The sequence below is a fragment of the Triticum dicoccoides genome, chromosome 3A (genome assembly GCF_002162155.2).
Source record: "Triticum dicoccoides isolate Atlit2015 ecotype Zavitan chromosome 3A, WEW_v2.0, whole genome shotgun sequence".
Taxonomy (NCBI): Eukaryota; Viridiplantae; Streptophyta; class Magnoliopsida; order Poales; family Poaceae; genus Triticum; species Triticum dicoccoides.
In genome coordinates this window covers 148,411,972-148,430,652 of record NC_041384.1, presented here as the reverse complement: position 1 = coordinate 148,430,652, position 18,681 = coordinate 148,411,972, and the positions used below count along the sequence as shown (strand labels likewise).

General features: G+C 44.1%; 1 protein-coding gene across 1 annotated transcript in view; it reads right to left on the bottom strand.

Annotated features, from left to right (window-relative positions):
* Nucleotides 1–6,180, bottom strand: part of LOC119267649 (peptidyl-prolyl cis-trans isomerase-like) — a 10,234-nt gene extending 4,054 nt beyond the window's left edge. The window contains exons 1-5 of the mRNA XM_037549080.1: nt 5,882–6,180; nt 3,848–3,992; nt 3,552–3,640; nt 1,732–1,786; nt 1,445–1,530 (exon numbers count right to left, since the gene is read on the bottom strand). Coding sequence (XP_037404977.1) covers nt 1,445–1,530; nt 1,732–1,786; nt 3,552–3,640; nt 3,848–3,992; nt 5,882–6,073 — 567 coding nt within the window. The 5' untranslated portion in view covers nt 6,074–6,180. The remainder of the gene's footprint in view (nt 1–1,444; nt 1,531–1,731; nt 1,787–3,551; nt 3,641–3,847; nt 3,993–5,881) is intronic.
* Nucleotides 6,181–18,681: the final 12,501 nt, after the last annotated feature.

Here is an 18,681-nt window from a genome sequence, read left to right as displayed (position 1 = left end):
GGGCTGGGAGGCGGCCGGCCGGCGGGGGCGTCGGCGGCAGGCAGCGGGGGCTTGGAGGAGCTAGAGGGTGGGAGCGGAGCTAGGTGGGAGTGGAGCCATCCTGTGGTTACTCGGAAAGAGGGCCAGTACAATCTGTCCTTTCCCATTACTCGCTAGCTTAATTTCCCATTCTCTTCTTTTCGACTTTGGCAGGTTTATCATTTAAGCTTTGTACCATCTTGGCGTTCTTCTTCTAATACAAAATGGCACACATCTTGGTGCGTGTAAGAGAATTGTTTTTGAAAATGGCATGGCGATGACATGTAAAATGTCATGAATGGGAGAACCTATACAGCTGTAATATGGAATGTGCCTTTTTCACCACATATTGTGGGAAACTTAAAGAAATGTGGAAGGTGCACTTTTCAACAGCTCTAACAGCTATAAAGAATCAAGTAGTAACCTAAAATGAAGTTCTGAAAACAATAAGATGATGAAATATTAGGACGTGTACAATGATGCTGTGCCACATATGATAAATGATGAGGTGGAGGAACGAGAAATCAGAAAAAAGGGATTGTCTTCTCTTAATTAAGAGATTATCTCTTAGGAACAATATCTCTGACAACATATTTAGTTACTATAGAGATAAGCACTGGCGGAGCTACGTGTAACAAAAATAGGCCAAGGCCCGCCCAGCCAGTAGCAAATGCAGTGGAGAATTCAGAGTAGACTGAGCTGTGAAAGAAAAAATAGTGGATTTCCTTTGTATTGGCCCGCCCACCTTTGATAGTGTAGCAGCTCCACCACTGGAGATAAGACTAAGAGATAACCATTATACATCATAGTTTTTGTTTTCATTTCTAGATTACGTGGCAGATTTAAGATAGGGCGGTTTTATTAACCATTGTACATGCCCTTACACACTTTGGACTACTGCAATGATTGTGACTTTATGCCTCTCTGCTGAAGACACACTATTTTAGAAACAAGAATTCAAGTATCGTCAATTGTTACTTTGGGTGTAAGTGTTTTTGTGGGCACAAACAATCTTACAAAGAAATTTAGGGAGCGGATTGAAGGATTAAAGTTTTCTGTCAGGATCAGGAATCTAAACCACATCCTACTCCTTTTCTGGTATACAAAAGGGAGTAATGGTTTTTGTGAAGCTAATTTGTTAGTGGGGTATTACAACACTGATTTCAGTTCTGTCAATACAGAAAAATACCCCCATTTTCAAGTGTCTGAACTTGGAAGTAATACCTAGGGCTAGTAAATAAATCTCAATGGTATTGATCGAACACAAAATAGGGATAGAAATGTACCCCTCTGTTCATAATTTGCAGATACTTTCGAACACTAAAGCCTTTACTTATTACTACCATATATGACTCTGAAAGCGAAGAGTTTGGCAAATAGCGACCTAAAAATGATCCTACCATATTGAATATTAAGGATTTCTTACCTTCACAGTGCAAATGAAAAACTGACTTCCATTTGTGTCAGGGCCAGCGTTGGCCATGCTTAGTACACCAGGACCAACATGCTTTACTGAAAAAGGGGTAAGAAATAGAAACTTTCAATTTAACTACTACTGAACTAAAACTGAACCTATTGCAGGCAAAAAATTCAATACACAACTCTATGCAAATCAATGAAGCTTCAGTCCATAAATCAGAAGTGCGGCGAAAAGGCCAAGGTTATAAAGTGGAAAGTTCATTCAAAGATAATGTGCAGTATAAAACCACTTACATGTAAAATTTTCATCATCAAAGCATTCACCATACATACTTCTCCCACCAGTACCCTGCGGTCACCAAAAAATCCTTAGCACCTAACAAGTGAAAAAGTCTGTTACCTTGTCACAGAAACAAGTTTGCTGATAAATAAGTCACTGAACTCCAAACCTAGATTATGATGAACTTCACTTGTCTTTCATAAGGTGCTTTTCGACCCACTTTAACATTTATTTTGTACACTATCTTAGCATTGCAGTGCTTCCCAGAACTAAGAAAGTTGCCAGACTTTCCCTAGATGCATCCATAACAGAAATACTACTATTTTGAAATTAAACATGTTCTCTTCCAAACTTATATACTCAACACATTATCGTCTATCTTTCTTTTTTTGTGTGTTTAAGCAATTTGATTGTTCAAATTTCATCCTTGCCCTTGGTAGTTTCTCAACACATGTAACTCATGAAAGGATAAAAATGAAGAATCTTGGCCTGGTAAACTGTTGTGTGGTAGATTTGTCACTTAGCTTATCATAGGAAAGGGACATAAAAGTGAAGAGGTGAGGAGTAGCAATAGGAAAAATGAATTGCATTAGGAAAGGCTGTGTTGCAGAACTGCTTAGCCTAGCAGCACAACCCTTGTATTGCTCTCCCACAACCCTGTTCTCACAGTTTAGGCTGCTCCCATTCGCACGCCGCTGCTGCGGGAATCGATTTTGCTTTCTTTCCTCTGGTTACTAAGATGTTTAAGTTCGCCAGGTTGTCTCTTGCCTGCTCATGGACTTAGCAGATGGTTTAAAAGGTTGACCTATTTGAGAATCTCTGGATCTATGCTTATTTCCAACTCCCTGGAGCATTTCGTTGCTTGATATGCCCTTACTCGTCTCTGGGTGCCTTGGTATACACTGCAAGCTTTTCCTCTTTTGAACCTCGCCTTTAACTTAAGGCTGTGCCATCCTAAGGTGATACGAACGTCCATGAGTGTGAAATCATAGATCGAACTGCCGAATCGGCGAATTTAGTGTTATGATAGTATCCGCTAAGTTCACGGGTTGGAGATAAGTGGACTCGAAACAGCTAACAGCCACCGCAGGGTAAACCACCGCCTCTCAGGTCTCCCCGATGGGTTCTACCAGAGGCACAATACTAGGCAGCCACTGTGGCTACTAGCCAGTATTCATCTAACTTTCCTAAATATTGGATGAGCCATACAGTCATAGTACGACGCCCCTTCAACATATTATATTGGCATAAATATAAATTAACACATTTAAGAACCCATCTTAACTAACTAGAGAATATCATAAATCAATAGCTGAAGTGGTACTGCATGATACCACAGACTCCAGGGGATGTGTAGACTCAGTGTGCTGAAGAGGATAGGACCTAGTACATTCACTTAATCCAAATATCAGTAAACTTGTAGGCAGCTGGTACAATAACTGGCAACTCTTCTGCTAAAATAACTCTATTATGCCATCTTTTTCATGGGTGGTACTTGTTGAAGACTTAAATCACTCCCTTGGGTGAAAAGTACTAGTTTCTGCAATGGCATTGATCGGGATCCTCTATTTCCCCCATCCATTTTATTAGTTGACTTGGTGAAATAGAAGTAGAATGCACCCAAATTCATAATTCCAAAGGGTCATTTCTGCAGACCTGAAGAATATAAAATCTACATTACAGACATCTGTGCACCCTGTAAGTGAATGGACATATGCTGCACAAACACCATCTGAAACAAAGCTCACAATTTGATTGTACTGGAATGTATGGTGTACAGGGAGGAGTGCAGAATAAAGTGAGCTGACTAGTTATCAGGGAACACAGTACTTACATTGTTGTTCTGGAAATCACCGCCCTGAATCATGAAATCCTTGATAATTCGGTGGAAGGAGCAGCCCTTGTATCCATAACCTTTGTCTCCTGCCCCAATAAAAAAGAGAGCAACAATATCTGAGTCCAGATATATACTACTCAGCACATTTACTGACACTAGCAACTCCTACGAATTTGTTGTCGACGTTAAATAGTGAGGACCGAGGATTGCTAATTAAAACTTTGGAACCTTGGTCTTTATAGACTGGGCATCATTAATAGATGTCTTTTATCTGAAAAAATAGCGTGCTATACCAGTGCACAAGGCGCGGAAGTTATCAACAGTCCTAGGGACGACCTCGCCGAAGAGTCCAATTACCACCTTGCCTGCGCGTTCCCCGCCGATCTCGACGTCAAAGAAGCATTTGCTCGTCACCTTAGCCTGGAGATCCAAGTCACCCTGCAGAAGCAGCAACAGGACAAGGCAAATTACAAGCTAGATCTCCGCGTCTGCGACTGTGGTCGCGCCCATCATCGACAGGGAATGACCCTGGTTGCTCACTTGGCGGCTGAGACAGTGTGGTTGTAGTAGGGAAGTTCTGAGTAATCGATTCATCTTTGATGTCAGTAGATTTCTGGTACATGTGGTTGTTTTCCCTCTATCTTAATGAAACGACGCGCAATGCTCTTGCGCGTTCCGGAAAAATAAAGGACCAGTGGGGCAACTCCAACGCTGAACATCAAAACAGACACCTCAAATGTCCACGGACACGTCCAGACATGTCAACGGACAGCGATTGTGGAGCCGGTCATCCAAATCGTATGCATCAAATAGCATCAAATGCGTACAACAGGATGGGCCAGGCGGACCTAGAGGAGAAAACACATTGGTTGTGAGGACATGTGGTCCAACTGACAATGGGCAAGCGGACTATCCGGACTTCCCCCAAATCTCCCCAGGTTGGGTTCAGGTTTTTGATAATTCGGACGTCCGGATGTTTGATGCATGGCGTTGGAGGGAAAAAAGTGTCCGGACCGCTTGGTCCGGACATTTTGGGAAGGAGTTGCCCTGATCGGACATACTGTGCGCCGGTTCTCAGGGAGCTGAGTGCGAGGACGCAGAATCCATCGCAATGGTGAGCACTGTACGAAGAACTTAGAGAGATTTTCCAAACGTATAGGGCTCCTTTGATACAAAGGAATTTGAAAGGATTTTTACAGGATTTGGATCCTTAGGATTTTTTCCTGTGATGGTCGTTTGATTTGTAGGATTGGAATCATTAGGATTTTTTTCATAGGATTCATTTGTACTATAGGCCTCTTTGATTCACAGGATTTTCAAAATGCAGGAACAGGAAAAATGTAGGAATAGAGTGTCAGGTCCTCTTATATCCTATGGGATTTGCAGAAGTGTGTCATATCCTCTTGTATCCCATGGGATAGTGTTTAGAACAGGAACTGCATATCCCATAGGATATAAGAGAACATGACACTATTCCTACATTTTTTCCTGTTCCTGCATTTTGAAAATCCTGCGACTCAAAGAGGCCCTTAACATACAGAAAGCTGATAGAGAGCAACGTTGCCACCCACCTCATTTGGTTTGGAGGATTTTCGTAGGAATAACATAGGAACAAGGATTCCGGAGGAAAATTTCCTATATATGCATTCGGTTTGTAGGAAATGCGTACAGGAATTTCGTAGAAATACTACTCATTTCTTGTGTTTTTGGAGGAAACTATAGGCCTCCTTTGGTTTGTAGGAATTTCATAGGATTTCTAGAGGATAGGATTCTTATAGGATTTTTTCCTTTAGAGCCCTTTGGTTCATAGGAATGGATTCCTATTCCTACATAGGATTGGTTCCTATCCTCCACATTTCATAGGAAAATAAAAATGAGCCTAGACTCAATGGAAAAATTCCTTTGGTGTCAACCAAATGACATCTTGTTTCCTATTCCTACTCATAGGATTTGAGATACATGTCATCTCATTTCTTACAAGATTCCTATTCCTACGATAATCCTATCCTATGAACCAAAAGAGGCCTACACGTCCACTCAAAGCTCATTTTACGTGTAGGAACGAGGCAAGTCGATTCCTTAGGATGGCAAGTGTCATCCTATCAAATTCCTATACTACTCCTAATTCCTACATTTTGATTTCCTCCAAAAGCCCTCAGACGGCAGCCCAAGCCAAGAATGTCAACCATGTAACCGCATGTGATTGTAATCGAGAATGGATATACTAAGCTCTCGCTTTCACCTCAAAATAAACAGAACAATGAACATTCAAACCCCCAGAATGAGTAGCGAGCACAGAACTGCCAGGTGGGGGGAGGCGCGCGTACCTCGGCAGCCGCCGCGCGGACGACGAAGGCGGCGGCAGGGGCGCGGCGCGCACCGAGTCTGACCGCACCCGCGGAGCTGGAGCGGAGGGAGCAGTCAACGCGTCCCCTAGTGCTGCTGCGGCCAAGGACGACGCATCGGCGCGGCGCCGGCGTGAGTGCGGAGGGGTTGGACACGGCCGGCCTGCACGCCATGTCAGGGTTGGTTGCTAGTACTGGGATTATCAGATTTTTTTTTCTTATTGATGAGAGCACTTGGATTATCAGATAGAATTCGATCAACGGGGATTGGGATAAGGAGGACAAGACAGGGCGCACGAGGCATTTCCAGAGCGGACGCCTATTTCACAGTTTTTTTTAAGAAAACAACACGCTTTATTACTCAATGTTTAGGGGAATACTAGCAAAAAACCCGTGCGTTGCAACGGGATACAAATTTTAACTTATTAATTCCTCTAAAAAAGGATGAACAGGTTAACTCTGCATTCTTTGAATAGTAATGCTTAATTTGTGTGATGCTTGAATTGGATGGTGAACAACAAAAACTCACCTCATCTCTCATTTTTCCTAATGTCTATCCTCTGCTAGTTTCATCAAGATGACCTCTTTGAATACTCTACATAGTACCTGTAGAAAGCAAATAATATTAATTTTGGAGAACAATAGTTGGGTAAATAAAATATGATGCTATTATTTTCATTACAGAGTGATGTGCCAATGGAAAGTACCCATATGCATGTCTTTACTCTTAACAATCTCATGCCACGATTGCATCCGTAATCTAGGGAGAACTTTTCTCAGATAATGGGGAAAAAGAACAAACTATCAGATAAGATTTATTTTTCTCTCTGATGAATTTTTCGTAATAACGAAAAAACTATCGTAAGATCTCTTTTTCTGGTCTGATCAATTTTTGTAATAATGAAGCAACTATCAACTATTGGATGAAATGAATTACCCAAGAATATAGGGAGAATTATTTGAGTGAAGCTATAAGAAATGAATAAAATCATCCAGTAAGTTAGTCCACATGAAATCAATGAACATACTTTTCATGTCGCTGGCAAGTTACCTTTGATAAAATATAAACAAATAGTTATAGTTTTCTTGTCAAGAAAGGCAAACAAAATCCATCAAAAGACGTTAACTTACCATGCAATTGTATGTTTGTGTATCTTGTCGGCAGAAGGTCTTAGCAACTGTCAAGTTTGGCAACTAAGCAGTGCCGAGTAATTTACTTCATAATTATGCACTCTGACAAGTAGCAACAGCAAGGTATTCCAGCGTTATTCCCTTTCGAATATAACGTTGTCGTCATCCCTTCCATCCGTCCTCTGATCTCTCTGTCCCTGGTGATCAACATTATTAGAATTCAGAATAGGACCAACAGTTTCTTACTTTACGGAACCTGCAGAAACCATCGAGCGACCAGCGGCACACCCACACACGCACACAAGCGGATTCCATCGCCATCAATTTTCTTGAATGGATAGATAGATAGTACACTACATCATTCAATACTAAAAAGTATTAGTGGTCTTCCGCTCTTCCTTATTGAAGCCTTGTCTGAAGTACATCTAGCCCCCATCAACTCAAAGGAAAACAAAAGAAGAATTCATAATCGCGATTGCTGCTATCGATCACAGTCATGGCTCTTCACAAGCTTCTGTCGGTCTCCGTGCAGCCGCCCTGTAGAGCTACTCCAACGGCGGCGCAGCGAGGGCAAAGGCCAAGCCGGTTGGCTACCTTGGCTACCGGGATGATCGGGCTATCGTTGGCGCTGGGGCTGCACATAGCGTGCCAGCAGCTTGCAAAACATCCGCCTCGACAAGCTGAAGTTGAGATCGTGGGCTCGTGGCCTAGGTAGCGGACCTTGACCTCGCCCTCCATGACACCGAGCGTTTTCATGGCAGCTCCATGTTCCAGATGGTCGCCCACGTCCGGGACGATCGCTCTCTCGCCGGATCTTGGTATGGTGGCGGCGATGGATCCGTGAGGTTGGATTTTTCTGCGGGGTGGGAGATGAGAGAAGAACGTGCGTGCTAGCCGACTTAGGAGCGGAGGACGTGTTCGGATCTGTCTTGTTTTTATGGGCCTCTGATTCGTCTTCTAATCGGTCTCTTCGTTCGATTTGTTTGTTGGGCCGAACACGTTGAAGCCCAATATACCGTAGGTCGCTTGTGTTTGATCTGAGCGGACGAAATTTCAATGATAAGAAGCAATAGTACCACCTTGGATGTAGAAAATAATATAGGTGAGAAAAATGAAAGCGTAAAATCACGGGAAGACACATATTGTGACGGTGAACCCACGGAGTCAATCCGTGCTTTATTATTAGGGATAGATAAGACGTCCAATGCACTGATGCTTAGAGCATCTCCAGTTGGTCCCCAACAGGCTCTTTCCAGGCGATTTTGCCGTGCCGGTGTCAAAAAATCGGCCCAGTCGCGTCTCCAGTAGCCCGTTTTTCGCCTGCTTGAGTCGAAACTGACGCCGCGGACCCAGGCCGAATTCGGCATGCTGGGGCGCCCGGGGAGGCTGGGGCGAACGGTTTTGACGCGAAAGAGCCGCGGGCCAGCCGCGTCAGCGAGACGACGCCTCATCTTCCCCAGCGCGCCTCGGTTTCCCGCGGGGAATCAATGGCAAAGCTGTCGTCGGTCAATCTTCCATTGATTCCTCATGGGCCGACGCGTCACGGGCGGCGCGGCGACGCCTCCCTTCCCACCACGCGTACACACGACACGAGCTATAAAGACCCGTCGCTCCCCCTCGCTGCTGGCCACATCATCCCGAGCCCAAACCAGCCGTCGCCGAGCTCTGCTCTCCCCCAAGTACGCCGCCTAGCTCTCCCCTTCCCTCTTTCCCTCTCCAACGATGGCCGAGCGCTTCCCCGGCGACGCCGCGGTGGCCAACGGCTTTGGCCGCTGCTCGCTTCAGTCGTCGGAGGCGTGGCTCCTGTTCGAGGCCAACATCCCGGCGTCGCTGGACATGCGCGCTGGGCCAACGGGGTGGAGGCTCAGCAACGGCGGCGTCCCCATTCCCCTGGTGCCCGACGTCGACGCGCGCCCCGACTTCTTCGCCGCCGAGGTTGACCGCGTGCGGTCGGCCCTGACTGAGGAGCAGCGCACCCTCCCCCAGTACGTCGCCGACAACCACACGGCATGGACGGAGTACTTCCAGCGGCGGCAGGCGCAGCGGCTGGCGTCCATGAACGGGGCACCGGTGATGGGGAGCGTCAAGAACAGCGACGGCCGCCACCTCTGGTGGGGCGTCCCTGGCCGCACACTTCACGGGGTGCTGACGCACCTCGAGGGCGGCAACAACCCGCCCCTGGCATACCCTGCCGCGCCGCCCGTCCTGCCCCTCCCCGCCAGAGCGCCGGGCCGTGGGTGCCGAGGAGGTTTGGCTCATCATCCTCTTCCTCCTCCTCCCACTCCTCCTCGCTGGTGCTCTTCGGCGTCAAGCCCGATCCCGCCGCGGAGACGCCGCTCGGCCTGTGCACCCGCAACGTCGGCATCGTCATTAACGAGGGCGACCGGCGCGCCCCCTCCTTGGCACCTCCGCGCTTCGTCAAACCGAAGACGGAGTCGGGGCTCGCCGCCGTCAAAAAGGAGCCCATCGGCAGCGTCAAGGAGGAGGTGCTCAACGATGAGGCGGCCCTGGGCGCGCGACGACTGGGCGCAGATGAAGCTGCAGCGTCAGATCGCCGCTTTCGAGCACTTCGAAGCCCGGCGCCATGGCTGTGATGAGGGAGGCGTCGTCGTCCTCGACGACAGCGATGACGACGACGCGCTGCCGCCACCACCGGTCCGCCTTGGAGACGCCGGACAGGGGTCCAGTAGGGGCGGCCGCGCCATCAAGAAGGAGAAGGCCGCCGCCGACGAGGACGGCGGCGACTTCGCGGCGCTTAGCGACTTATTCGCCCCATAAATGTATTTTTTAAAATAATTTATGTAAACGTCAAACATATTTAATATGAATGTCAAGTTAGCCGAATTTATGCCAAATTTGGCCAAACTTTGCCGAATTCATAGGTTTTAAAATAAAAAAATACGCGTCTGGGGCGACCCTGGGGTGAGCGGCTGGGAACCCGCTCGCCCCCATGCGCCAATCTACCGCCGGCTCGCCCCCAGGGTGCTCTTTTTTGGCGCCCTGGGGGCCGAACGGCTGGAGATGCTCTTAGATGAGATGTTAAGTGTATTAAATCAGTCAAGCAATGGCCTCCCTACATGCATGCGCTTCAAGTGTTGTCGGGTCCGTCGCGCCATTGATTACCCAACTGACGCTCCTAGAAACCGGCCTCCTTCATCACGACAGACAGCCGCCACCGGGCCCCTGTAAAGGAGCTCGGCCACCGCACCATCTGCTTCACCCGTCCCACCTCTGTTTTGATCCATATTGCTTCTGGCCGAGAGTGTAGGCGTCCCACTTCGCATGTAGCTGTTTGGGTACCATACAATCCAATTTCTTCAATATACCTCTTGATGAACATGTAAGTGGACAGTGGGCTCTAAAATTCTTTCTCATGTATGACGCGACGACGAGCCCACCAAATTGCCCATAGGGTAACTAGGTGTCGAGGATATTGATACGTCTCCGTCGTATCTACTTTTCCAAACACTTTTGTCCTTATTTTGGACTCTAACTTGCATGATTTTAATGGAACTAACCCGTACCGACGCTGTTTTCAGCAGAATTGCCATGGTGTTATTTTTGTGCAGAAATAAAATTTCTCGGAATGACCTGAAAATCAATGAAGAATTATTTTGGAATATATAAAAATACTAGAAGAAAGATCCATGTCAGGGGGCCCACACCCTGTCCACGAGGATGGGGGCGCGCCCTACCCCCCTGGGCGCGCCCCTGCCTCGTGGGCCCCCTGATGCTCCATCGACCTCAACCTTGACTCCACATATACACTTTCGAGGAGAAAGAATCAGAGAGAAGGATTCATCGCGTTTTACGATACGGAGCCGCCGCCAAGCCCTAAACTCTCTCAGGAGGGCTGATCTGGAGTCCGTTCGGGGCTCCGGAGAGGGGAATCCATCGCTATCGTCATCATCAACCTTCCTCCATCACCATTTTCATGATGCTCACCGCCGTGTGTGAGTAATTCCATCGTAGGCTTGCTGGACGGTGATGGGTTGGATGAGATTTATCATGTAATTGAGTTAGTTTTGTTAGGGTTTGATCCCTAGTATCCACTATGTTCTGAGATTGATGTTGCTATGACTTTGCTATGTTTAATGCTTGTCACTAGGGTCCGAGTGCCATGATTTCAGATCTGAACCTATTATGTTTTCATCAATATATGAGAGTTCTTGATACTATCTTGCAAGTCTATAGTCACCTATTATGTGTTATGATCCGTTAACCCCGAAGTGACAATAATCGAGATACTTATCGGTGATGACCGTAGTTTGAGGAGTTCATGTATTCGCTATGTGTTAATGATTTGGTCCGGTACTCTATTGAAAGGAGGCCTTAATATCCCTTAGTTTCCAATAGGACCCCACTTCCACGGGAGGGTAGGACAAAAGATGTCATGCAAGTTCTTTTCCATAAGCATGTATGACTATATTCGGAATACATGCCTACATTACATTGATGAACCGGAGCTAGTTCTGTGTCACCCTAGGTTATGACTGTTACATGATCGATCGCATTCGGCATAATTATCCATCACCGATCCAATGCCTACGAGCTTTTCATATATTGTTCTTCGCTTATTTAATTTTCCGTTGCTATTGTTACAATCACTACAAAACCCAAAAATATTACTTTTGCTATCGTTACTACTACTATCATATTACTTTGCTACTAAATACCTTGCTGCAGATATTAAGTTTCCAGGTGTGGTTGAATTGACAACTCAGCTGCTAATACTTGAGAATATTCTTTGGCTCCCCTTGTGTCGAATCAGTAAATTTGGGTTGAATACTCTACCCTCAAAAACTGTTGCGATCCCCTATACTTGTGGGTTATCAAGAACATTTTCTGGCACCGTTGCCGGGGAGCATAGCTCTATTCTTTGAGTCACTTGGGATTTATATCTGCTTATCATTATGAAGAACTTGAAAGATCAAAGAACCAAGATTTTTCCCTCAACTACAAGGGGAGGTAAGGAACTGCCATCTAGCTCTGCACTTGATTCACCTTCTGTTTTGAGTAAGCTTGCGACACCTACACCTGCTATCCATTCTAATATGTCGCATGTTATTGATGATGTCACTTCTGCTATGCATGATACTTATGATGAAACTACTTCTATGCTTGATACTACTGTGCCACTTGGTGAATTTCTTGATGAACAATTTGCTAGGGCTAGAGAAAATGAAATTATTGAAACTGATAACATTGACGAAAATGATGATGAAGATTCTCCCCCTAGATATGAATTGCCTGTTGTTCCTGAGGGTTATGTTATGGATGAAGAAACTGCTAGAGACTTCCTTGGTTGCAGTGATAGAAGTGATCTTAAGAAATTATTAGCTAAGCTGAAAGAAAAATCTCTGAATGCTAGAATGAAATATGATCCTGCTTATGCTACTTCACCTATCTTTATTACTGATAAGGATTATGATTTCTCAATTGATCCTGAGTTAATTACTTTGGTTGAATCTGATCCTTTCTATGATTATGAATCTGAAACTGTTGTGGCACATCTTACTAAATTAAATGATATAGCTACCCTGTTCACTAATGATGAGAAAACTCGCTACTATTATATCCTTAAATTATTTCTGTTCTTATTAAAGGGTGATGCTAAGATATGGTTTAATTCTCTTGATCCTGGTTGTGTGCGTAGTCCCCAGGATATGATTTACTACTTCTCTGCTAAATATTTCCCTGCTCATAAGAAACAAGCTGCTTTAAGGGAAATATATAATTTTGTGCAAATTGAAGAAGAGAGTCTCCCACAAGCTTGGTGGAGGCTTCTCCAATTACTTAATGCTTTGCCTGATCATCCTCTCAAGAAAAATGAAATACTTGATATCTTTTATAATGGACTAACTGATGCTTCCAGAGATTACCTGGATAGTTGTGCTGGTTGTGTTTTCAGGGAAAGAACTGTTGATCAAGATGAAATTCTATTGAATAATATGTTGACTAATGAAAATAATTGGACACTTCCTGAACCAACTCCTAAGCCAACTCCGAAGAAAAGGGGTATTCTATTTCTCAGTCCTAAAGATATGCAAGAGGCAAAGAAATCTATGAAAGAAAAGGGTATAAAAGCTGAAGATGTTAAGAATTTACCTCCTGATGAAGAAATACATGGTCTTAATTCATCACCTATTGAAGAAACACACGGTCTTGATAACCCGACACAGGTAGTAAAGGTAAATTCTCTCTATAGATTTGATGAAGGTGATATTCCTTGTAATATGTCTGCTAGCCAATGCTTAGATGAGTTTGATAATTTTATTGTTAAACAAGACAATTTTAATGCTTATGTTGGTAGATAATTGAAATATAATGCTTATATGATTGAACACTTGAGTGATTATATGGCTAGTGTTAAAGGTGAACTTAAACTTATTAGTAAACATGCTTCTATGGTTACCACTTAAGTAGAACAAGTACTTAAAGCTCAGAATGATTTGCTCAATGAATTGAATAGTAAGAATAATGACTTTGCTGTTAGAGTTGCAACTAGAGGAGGTAAAGTGACTCAGGAACCTATGTATCCTGAGGGCCACCCTAAGAGAATTGAGCAAGATTCTCAGAGAACTAATATTGATGCACCTAGTCCTTCTAAAAGGAAGAAAAAGAAAAATGATAGGACTTTGCATGCTTCTAGTGAACCTGTTGTTGACACACTTGAGAATCCCAATGATATTTCTATCTCTGATGCTAAAACACAATCTGGTAACGAACATGAACCTAGTGATAATGTTAATGATGATGTTCATGTTGATGCTCAACCTAGCAATGATAATGATGTAGAGATTGAACCTGATGTTGATCTTGATAACCCACAATCAAAGAATCAACAATATGATAAGGGAGACTTTGTTGCTAGGAAGCACGGTAAAGAAAGAGAAACATGGGTTCAGAAACCCATGCCTTTTCCTCCTAAACCATCCAAGAAAAAGGATGATGAGGATTTTGAGCGCTTTGCTAAAATGATTAGACCTATCTTTTTGCGTATGCGTTTGACTGATATGCTTAAAATGAATCCTTATGCTAAGTATATGAAATATATTGTTACTAATAAGAGAAAGATACCGGAAGCTGAAATTTCCACCATGCTTGCTAATTATACTTCTAAGGGTGGAATAACAAAGAAACTTGGAGATCCAGGAGTACCAACCATACCATGCTCCATTAAAAGAAACTATGTTTAAACTGCTTTATGTGATCTTGGAGCCGGTGTTAGTGTTATGCCTCTATCTTTATATCGTAGACTTGATTTGAATAAGTTGACACCTACTGAAATATCTTTGCAAATGGTTGATAAATCAACTGCTATACCTGTCGGTATTTGTGAGGATGTGCTTGTTGTGGTTGCAAACGTTACTATTTTAACGAACCTTGTTATTCTTGATATTCCCGAGGACGATAGTATGTCTATTATTCTTGGTAGACCCTTTTTGAATATTGTAAGGGCTGTTATCGATTCACCAAAGGCAATGTCACTTTTCATGTTAATGGTAATGAGCATATGGTACACTTTCCAAGGAAACAACCTCAAGTCCACAGTATCAATTCTATTGGAAAAATTCCATTGATTATATTTGGAGGTTTTGAATTTCCTCTTCCTACTGTCAAGAAGAAATATGATATTCTTATTGTTGGGGATGTGCATTTCCCCGTTGAGGTAACATAGTGTTGTTCGAAATTTCTCCGGTTCCATGTTATTCAGAATGAGTTTGTTAACAAGACTTGATCAACCTTGTTAGTGGATTCCTTTTGATGAGCATGAGATGGATGAAGTTAGAAAACACAATTTTCTGTACCCTCCTTTTATTTTCTGTTGTTTATATTAAATAAAGCAAATATAGTATTTTTCTGTCTGTTTTCTGAATTATCCATGCAATAAAAAATACCCCGAAAATAAAAGTTCTCCAAACGCCCTGAAAATTAAATATGATTTTTTCTAGAATGTTTGAGAATATCTGGCACTGAAAACACAACAGGGGGAGCAGCCATGTGCCCACGAGGGTGGAGGGCGCGCCCTACCCCCTGGGCGCGCCCCCCTGCCTCATGGACCCCACGTGGGTCCCCTTCACTTATTCCAGCCACCACACACTCCTTCTTCCTCCCAAAAAATCACCAACCAGCTCAAACCCGAGTTCAAGCTCATCTTGCTGCCATTTTCGATCTCCTAGCTCAAATCTCCATTCACAAAACTGCTTTGGGGGATTGTTCCTTGGTATGTGACTCCTCCAATGGTCCAATTAGTTTTTGTTCTAGTGCTTTATTCATTGCAAATTTTTGCTGCTTAGGTGACCCTGTTCTTGAGCTTGCATGTCAAATTTATTTGGTCAAAAGTAGTTTTAATGCATGATATTGCCTCTAGGCACTTGAAGGAGTAGTTGCTATCAATATTGTTGAGTTTGATTCACTTTTATTTTGAAGTTACTAAAAATTTCAGAAATTTTTCAGAGGAAGAAATATGTTTAGGAAAATGTACCAAGGTGGTTCTTCAAGGAAGCAAGGACCTAGGCCTGCAATACGCGATGCGGACGAGGAACCACCAAGAGACACTTAAGTGCGGCCTTGCGAATGGCCGTCAGAGGATTTCATGATCCTAGCAGGAATTAAAGAGGAATTTGATGCATATGTGCGTAATGCTGATCTGGAGAGCTTGGAGGCAGATAAGTGCCATCAACACCTCTATTTAACTGATTCATTTGTGAGAAGGTTTAAATTTTCATCATCACACAATTCTCAAACTGATCTGTTTGATCTTTATGATAAATCTTATACCATGGACTTAGAAGATTTTAACACTGCTTGCAAACTCCCACAGTGGGGTAATGTTAGTGAACCTCGCAAATATGAATTTAGAGATTTTCTTGCTAGTATTACAGTAGGGTAATCTAGAGATGTAACACAAGCCACCATAGGGAGCATTCATTTTCCTGCTATACATTATTTTGCTCTCTTCATAGGAAGGTGCATAAACGGTAAAGATGAAGCATGTCACATGTGTGTACCTGATCTTAGCGTTCTCAGGAGCGCTGTTTTAGGAGATAAACAATACAACTTGGGGGCTATTGTTGCACGTAGGTTGCATAATAATCGTATTCATGGAGATTTCATTGGTGGAATTTATGCAACTCGTATAGCTAACTTTCTTGAGATACCCATACGTGGAGATGATATTGAGTTGCCTCCTTCTTATCTATATTATGATGCTATGGTTCGTCATCATTTTGTTGAGAGGAACGATCAGTTCCTCCAGTCCTACCCAAGTTCGAGGCTCTCTGTGGAGATAACACACTACTGCAGGATGCTGCTAACGCGACACTACGATCAGAGACCCTGCGATGAAACTGTGTGCGATGCAATAATCGCAAACGGTGGTGTAGAAAACCTGTCAAAAAAAAGGTGCAAAACATTTGCGATGGAGGATGCATCAAACATAGTTCAGATTTTAGTTGTGTGTGCGATGCAGGGCATACGGTTCAGTTCAATTAACCATTTTCGATGAGGAGGAACAAAAGAAACGGGCAGCTAGATGAAGGTGTGTGCGATGTACATCATACGGTTCACTCGGATGAACTGTTTGTGATTAGGCAACACAAAAGGAACGGTCAACCAAATCAAGGTGTGTGCGCTGTACAACATACAGTTCACTCGGATGAACTGTTTGTGATTAGGCAACACAAAAGAAACGGTCAGCCAGATCAAGGTGTGTGCGATATACGACATGCGGTTCACTCGGATGAACTGTTTGCGTTGAGACAAGAGAACAAAAACGGTTCAATATAACAATTACCATAAATATTGTAAGGTTCAAATTCAAAGATTACAATGCCCAAATTCAAACATTGCAAGCTGCGTCATTTCTGAAAAGGGATGAGCTACTGACAAGTCATGTATGGGTTTGACACAATGACTTCCAATTGCTTTGCCATATGCTCTTCCAATATGAAGTTTGGCATTTTTGGAGGCTCTTCCATTCCGCAGTACCTGCCGGCTCTGATAATCATACCATTCATCTTTCCTAATTAAATGCGTGTTCAACCTTAGTACCCTCAGCACCTTTGCTCCGGCAAGAAAGAACCTGGCGAGTGTAATCTCCGGTAAGGTCCCTCGGTAGGAGTTTAAAGTAATATTTGAGAGATGCAGATCCAGGCATTCGGTGTGATTGTCATTATAAACATTATCCACCTCTGAGCCTATTATTATTTGCAAAAGAAGAGAATGTGTTAATGCCTACATGCAGTTTTGAACACTGCTACACACCCATTTGGTTTGCAGGATTTGTAAAATGCACCAAGGTGCCATCTCCGATCTGGCATGATTAACATGGGCATTTGATTACAATCTAGAACCATGTAGCCTTCTTCACAGGAGGTTGGATTGGATGAAAAAATCCCTAAGAAAACTAGTACAGATGAATCTGAAGGAGAAATGCTTATGTACGATTGTAACCATATGAATGAAGCAACCAATATGGGGTGGAGTGTATGTCCTAAAATCCTCCAAAATTCCTTCAGAAATCGTAGTACATTGTCATTGTAAGCTTGGGAAAAGGTGCAAAAATTTGAACTCCCTTATGGTTAACATTTAACATGAAAGGAACATCACCTCGATATACAACTTCTTTAGGCACGGAAAGAATCTCAGGCAACTGACAACTTGGTCCTGGTTGGGGCTGACAGATTCTAGTGCCAAGACCTTCACTACGCCCAGAGTCTGGGTGAAGCTTCGCTGGATGACAGACGAACATACATCTTCAAAACTAGAAATAACGTTGATATCAAGAAGGAGAGGTATAAGGCAATTGTTATACCTGAAAGTTGTAGTATTTGAGAGACGAGTAGCCCATCACTTTCAATTTCGGCGCAGAAATGACATTGATTCTTGTTGGACCTTGTTGATCAACTACAAGTAATCTCTCAAGTGAAGGTGTGTCCTGGATGACCATATTGTGGTCCACCTTTTGTGATCTCTCGTTGCAGCACCAGCAACACACATAAATAGTCCGGAGAGTCCTGGAGGTGATGTGCAAGGTACTCGACCAATTCATCGCCTGAAGACGAAGGAACTCGAGTGCAGTACGGCCGTGGAGCAGGTGCTCCATGTCATCCTTTGGGATGCAAACGGCGATGAGCTCGAGGTGCTTCGGTCGTGGTAGAAAAAGAGCGGGCGCGTCATTAAGGGGGGATGGAAGTTCATGAACTTGGCGAGGCGCAGCGTGGGCGCGAAGCGGAGTGCGGATGTTGGTAGCAAGCGCATATGCCCATCATTAAAACTGAGCTTCTCGAGCTGATCTATGGCGGGGGATCGGAACCACTCGTCAAACTTGGCTCGGTCCTTACCACTGGAACGGAACTTGCCCGTGATAAGGCCTTTGATTGGGCCATGGTGACTGCCGAGGATGTGGGAGATCGCATCCAAGCTTTGGCGATAGCCATGGCAGAGCTTGTGGGCGTCGAGGAGGTCGACAGGGGTGAGGAGCCATAGGGGCGCCACTTTCGAGAAAGGGCGGCTGTCCTCGCCCGATATTTGATTGGGAGGAGGGATATGATGACTATCAACATATCATCGGGGAGGTTGTTGATGAAGTCTAGGCCTACTGGAGTCGCTTGTGGTTCTTTCTCGACCTGCCTCCGCTTGTTGGT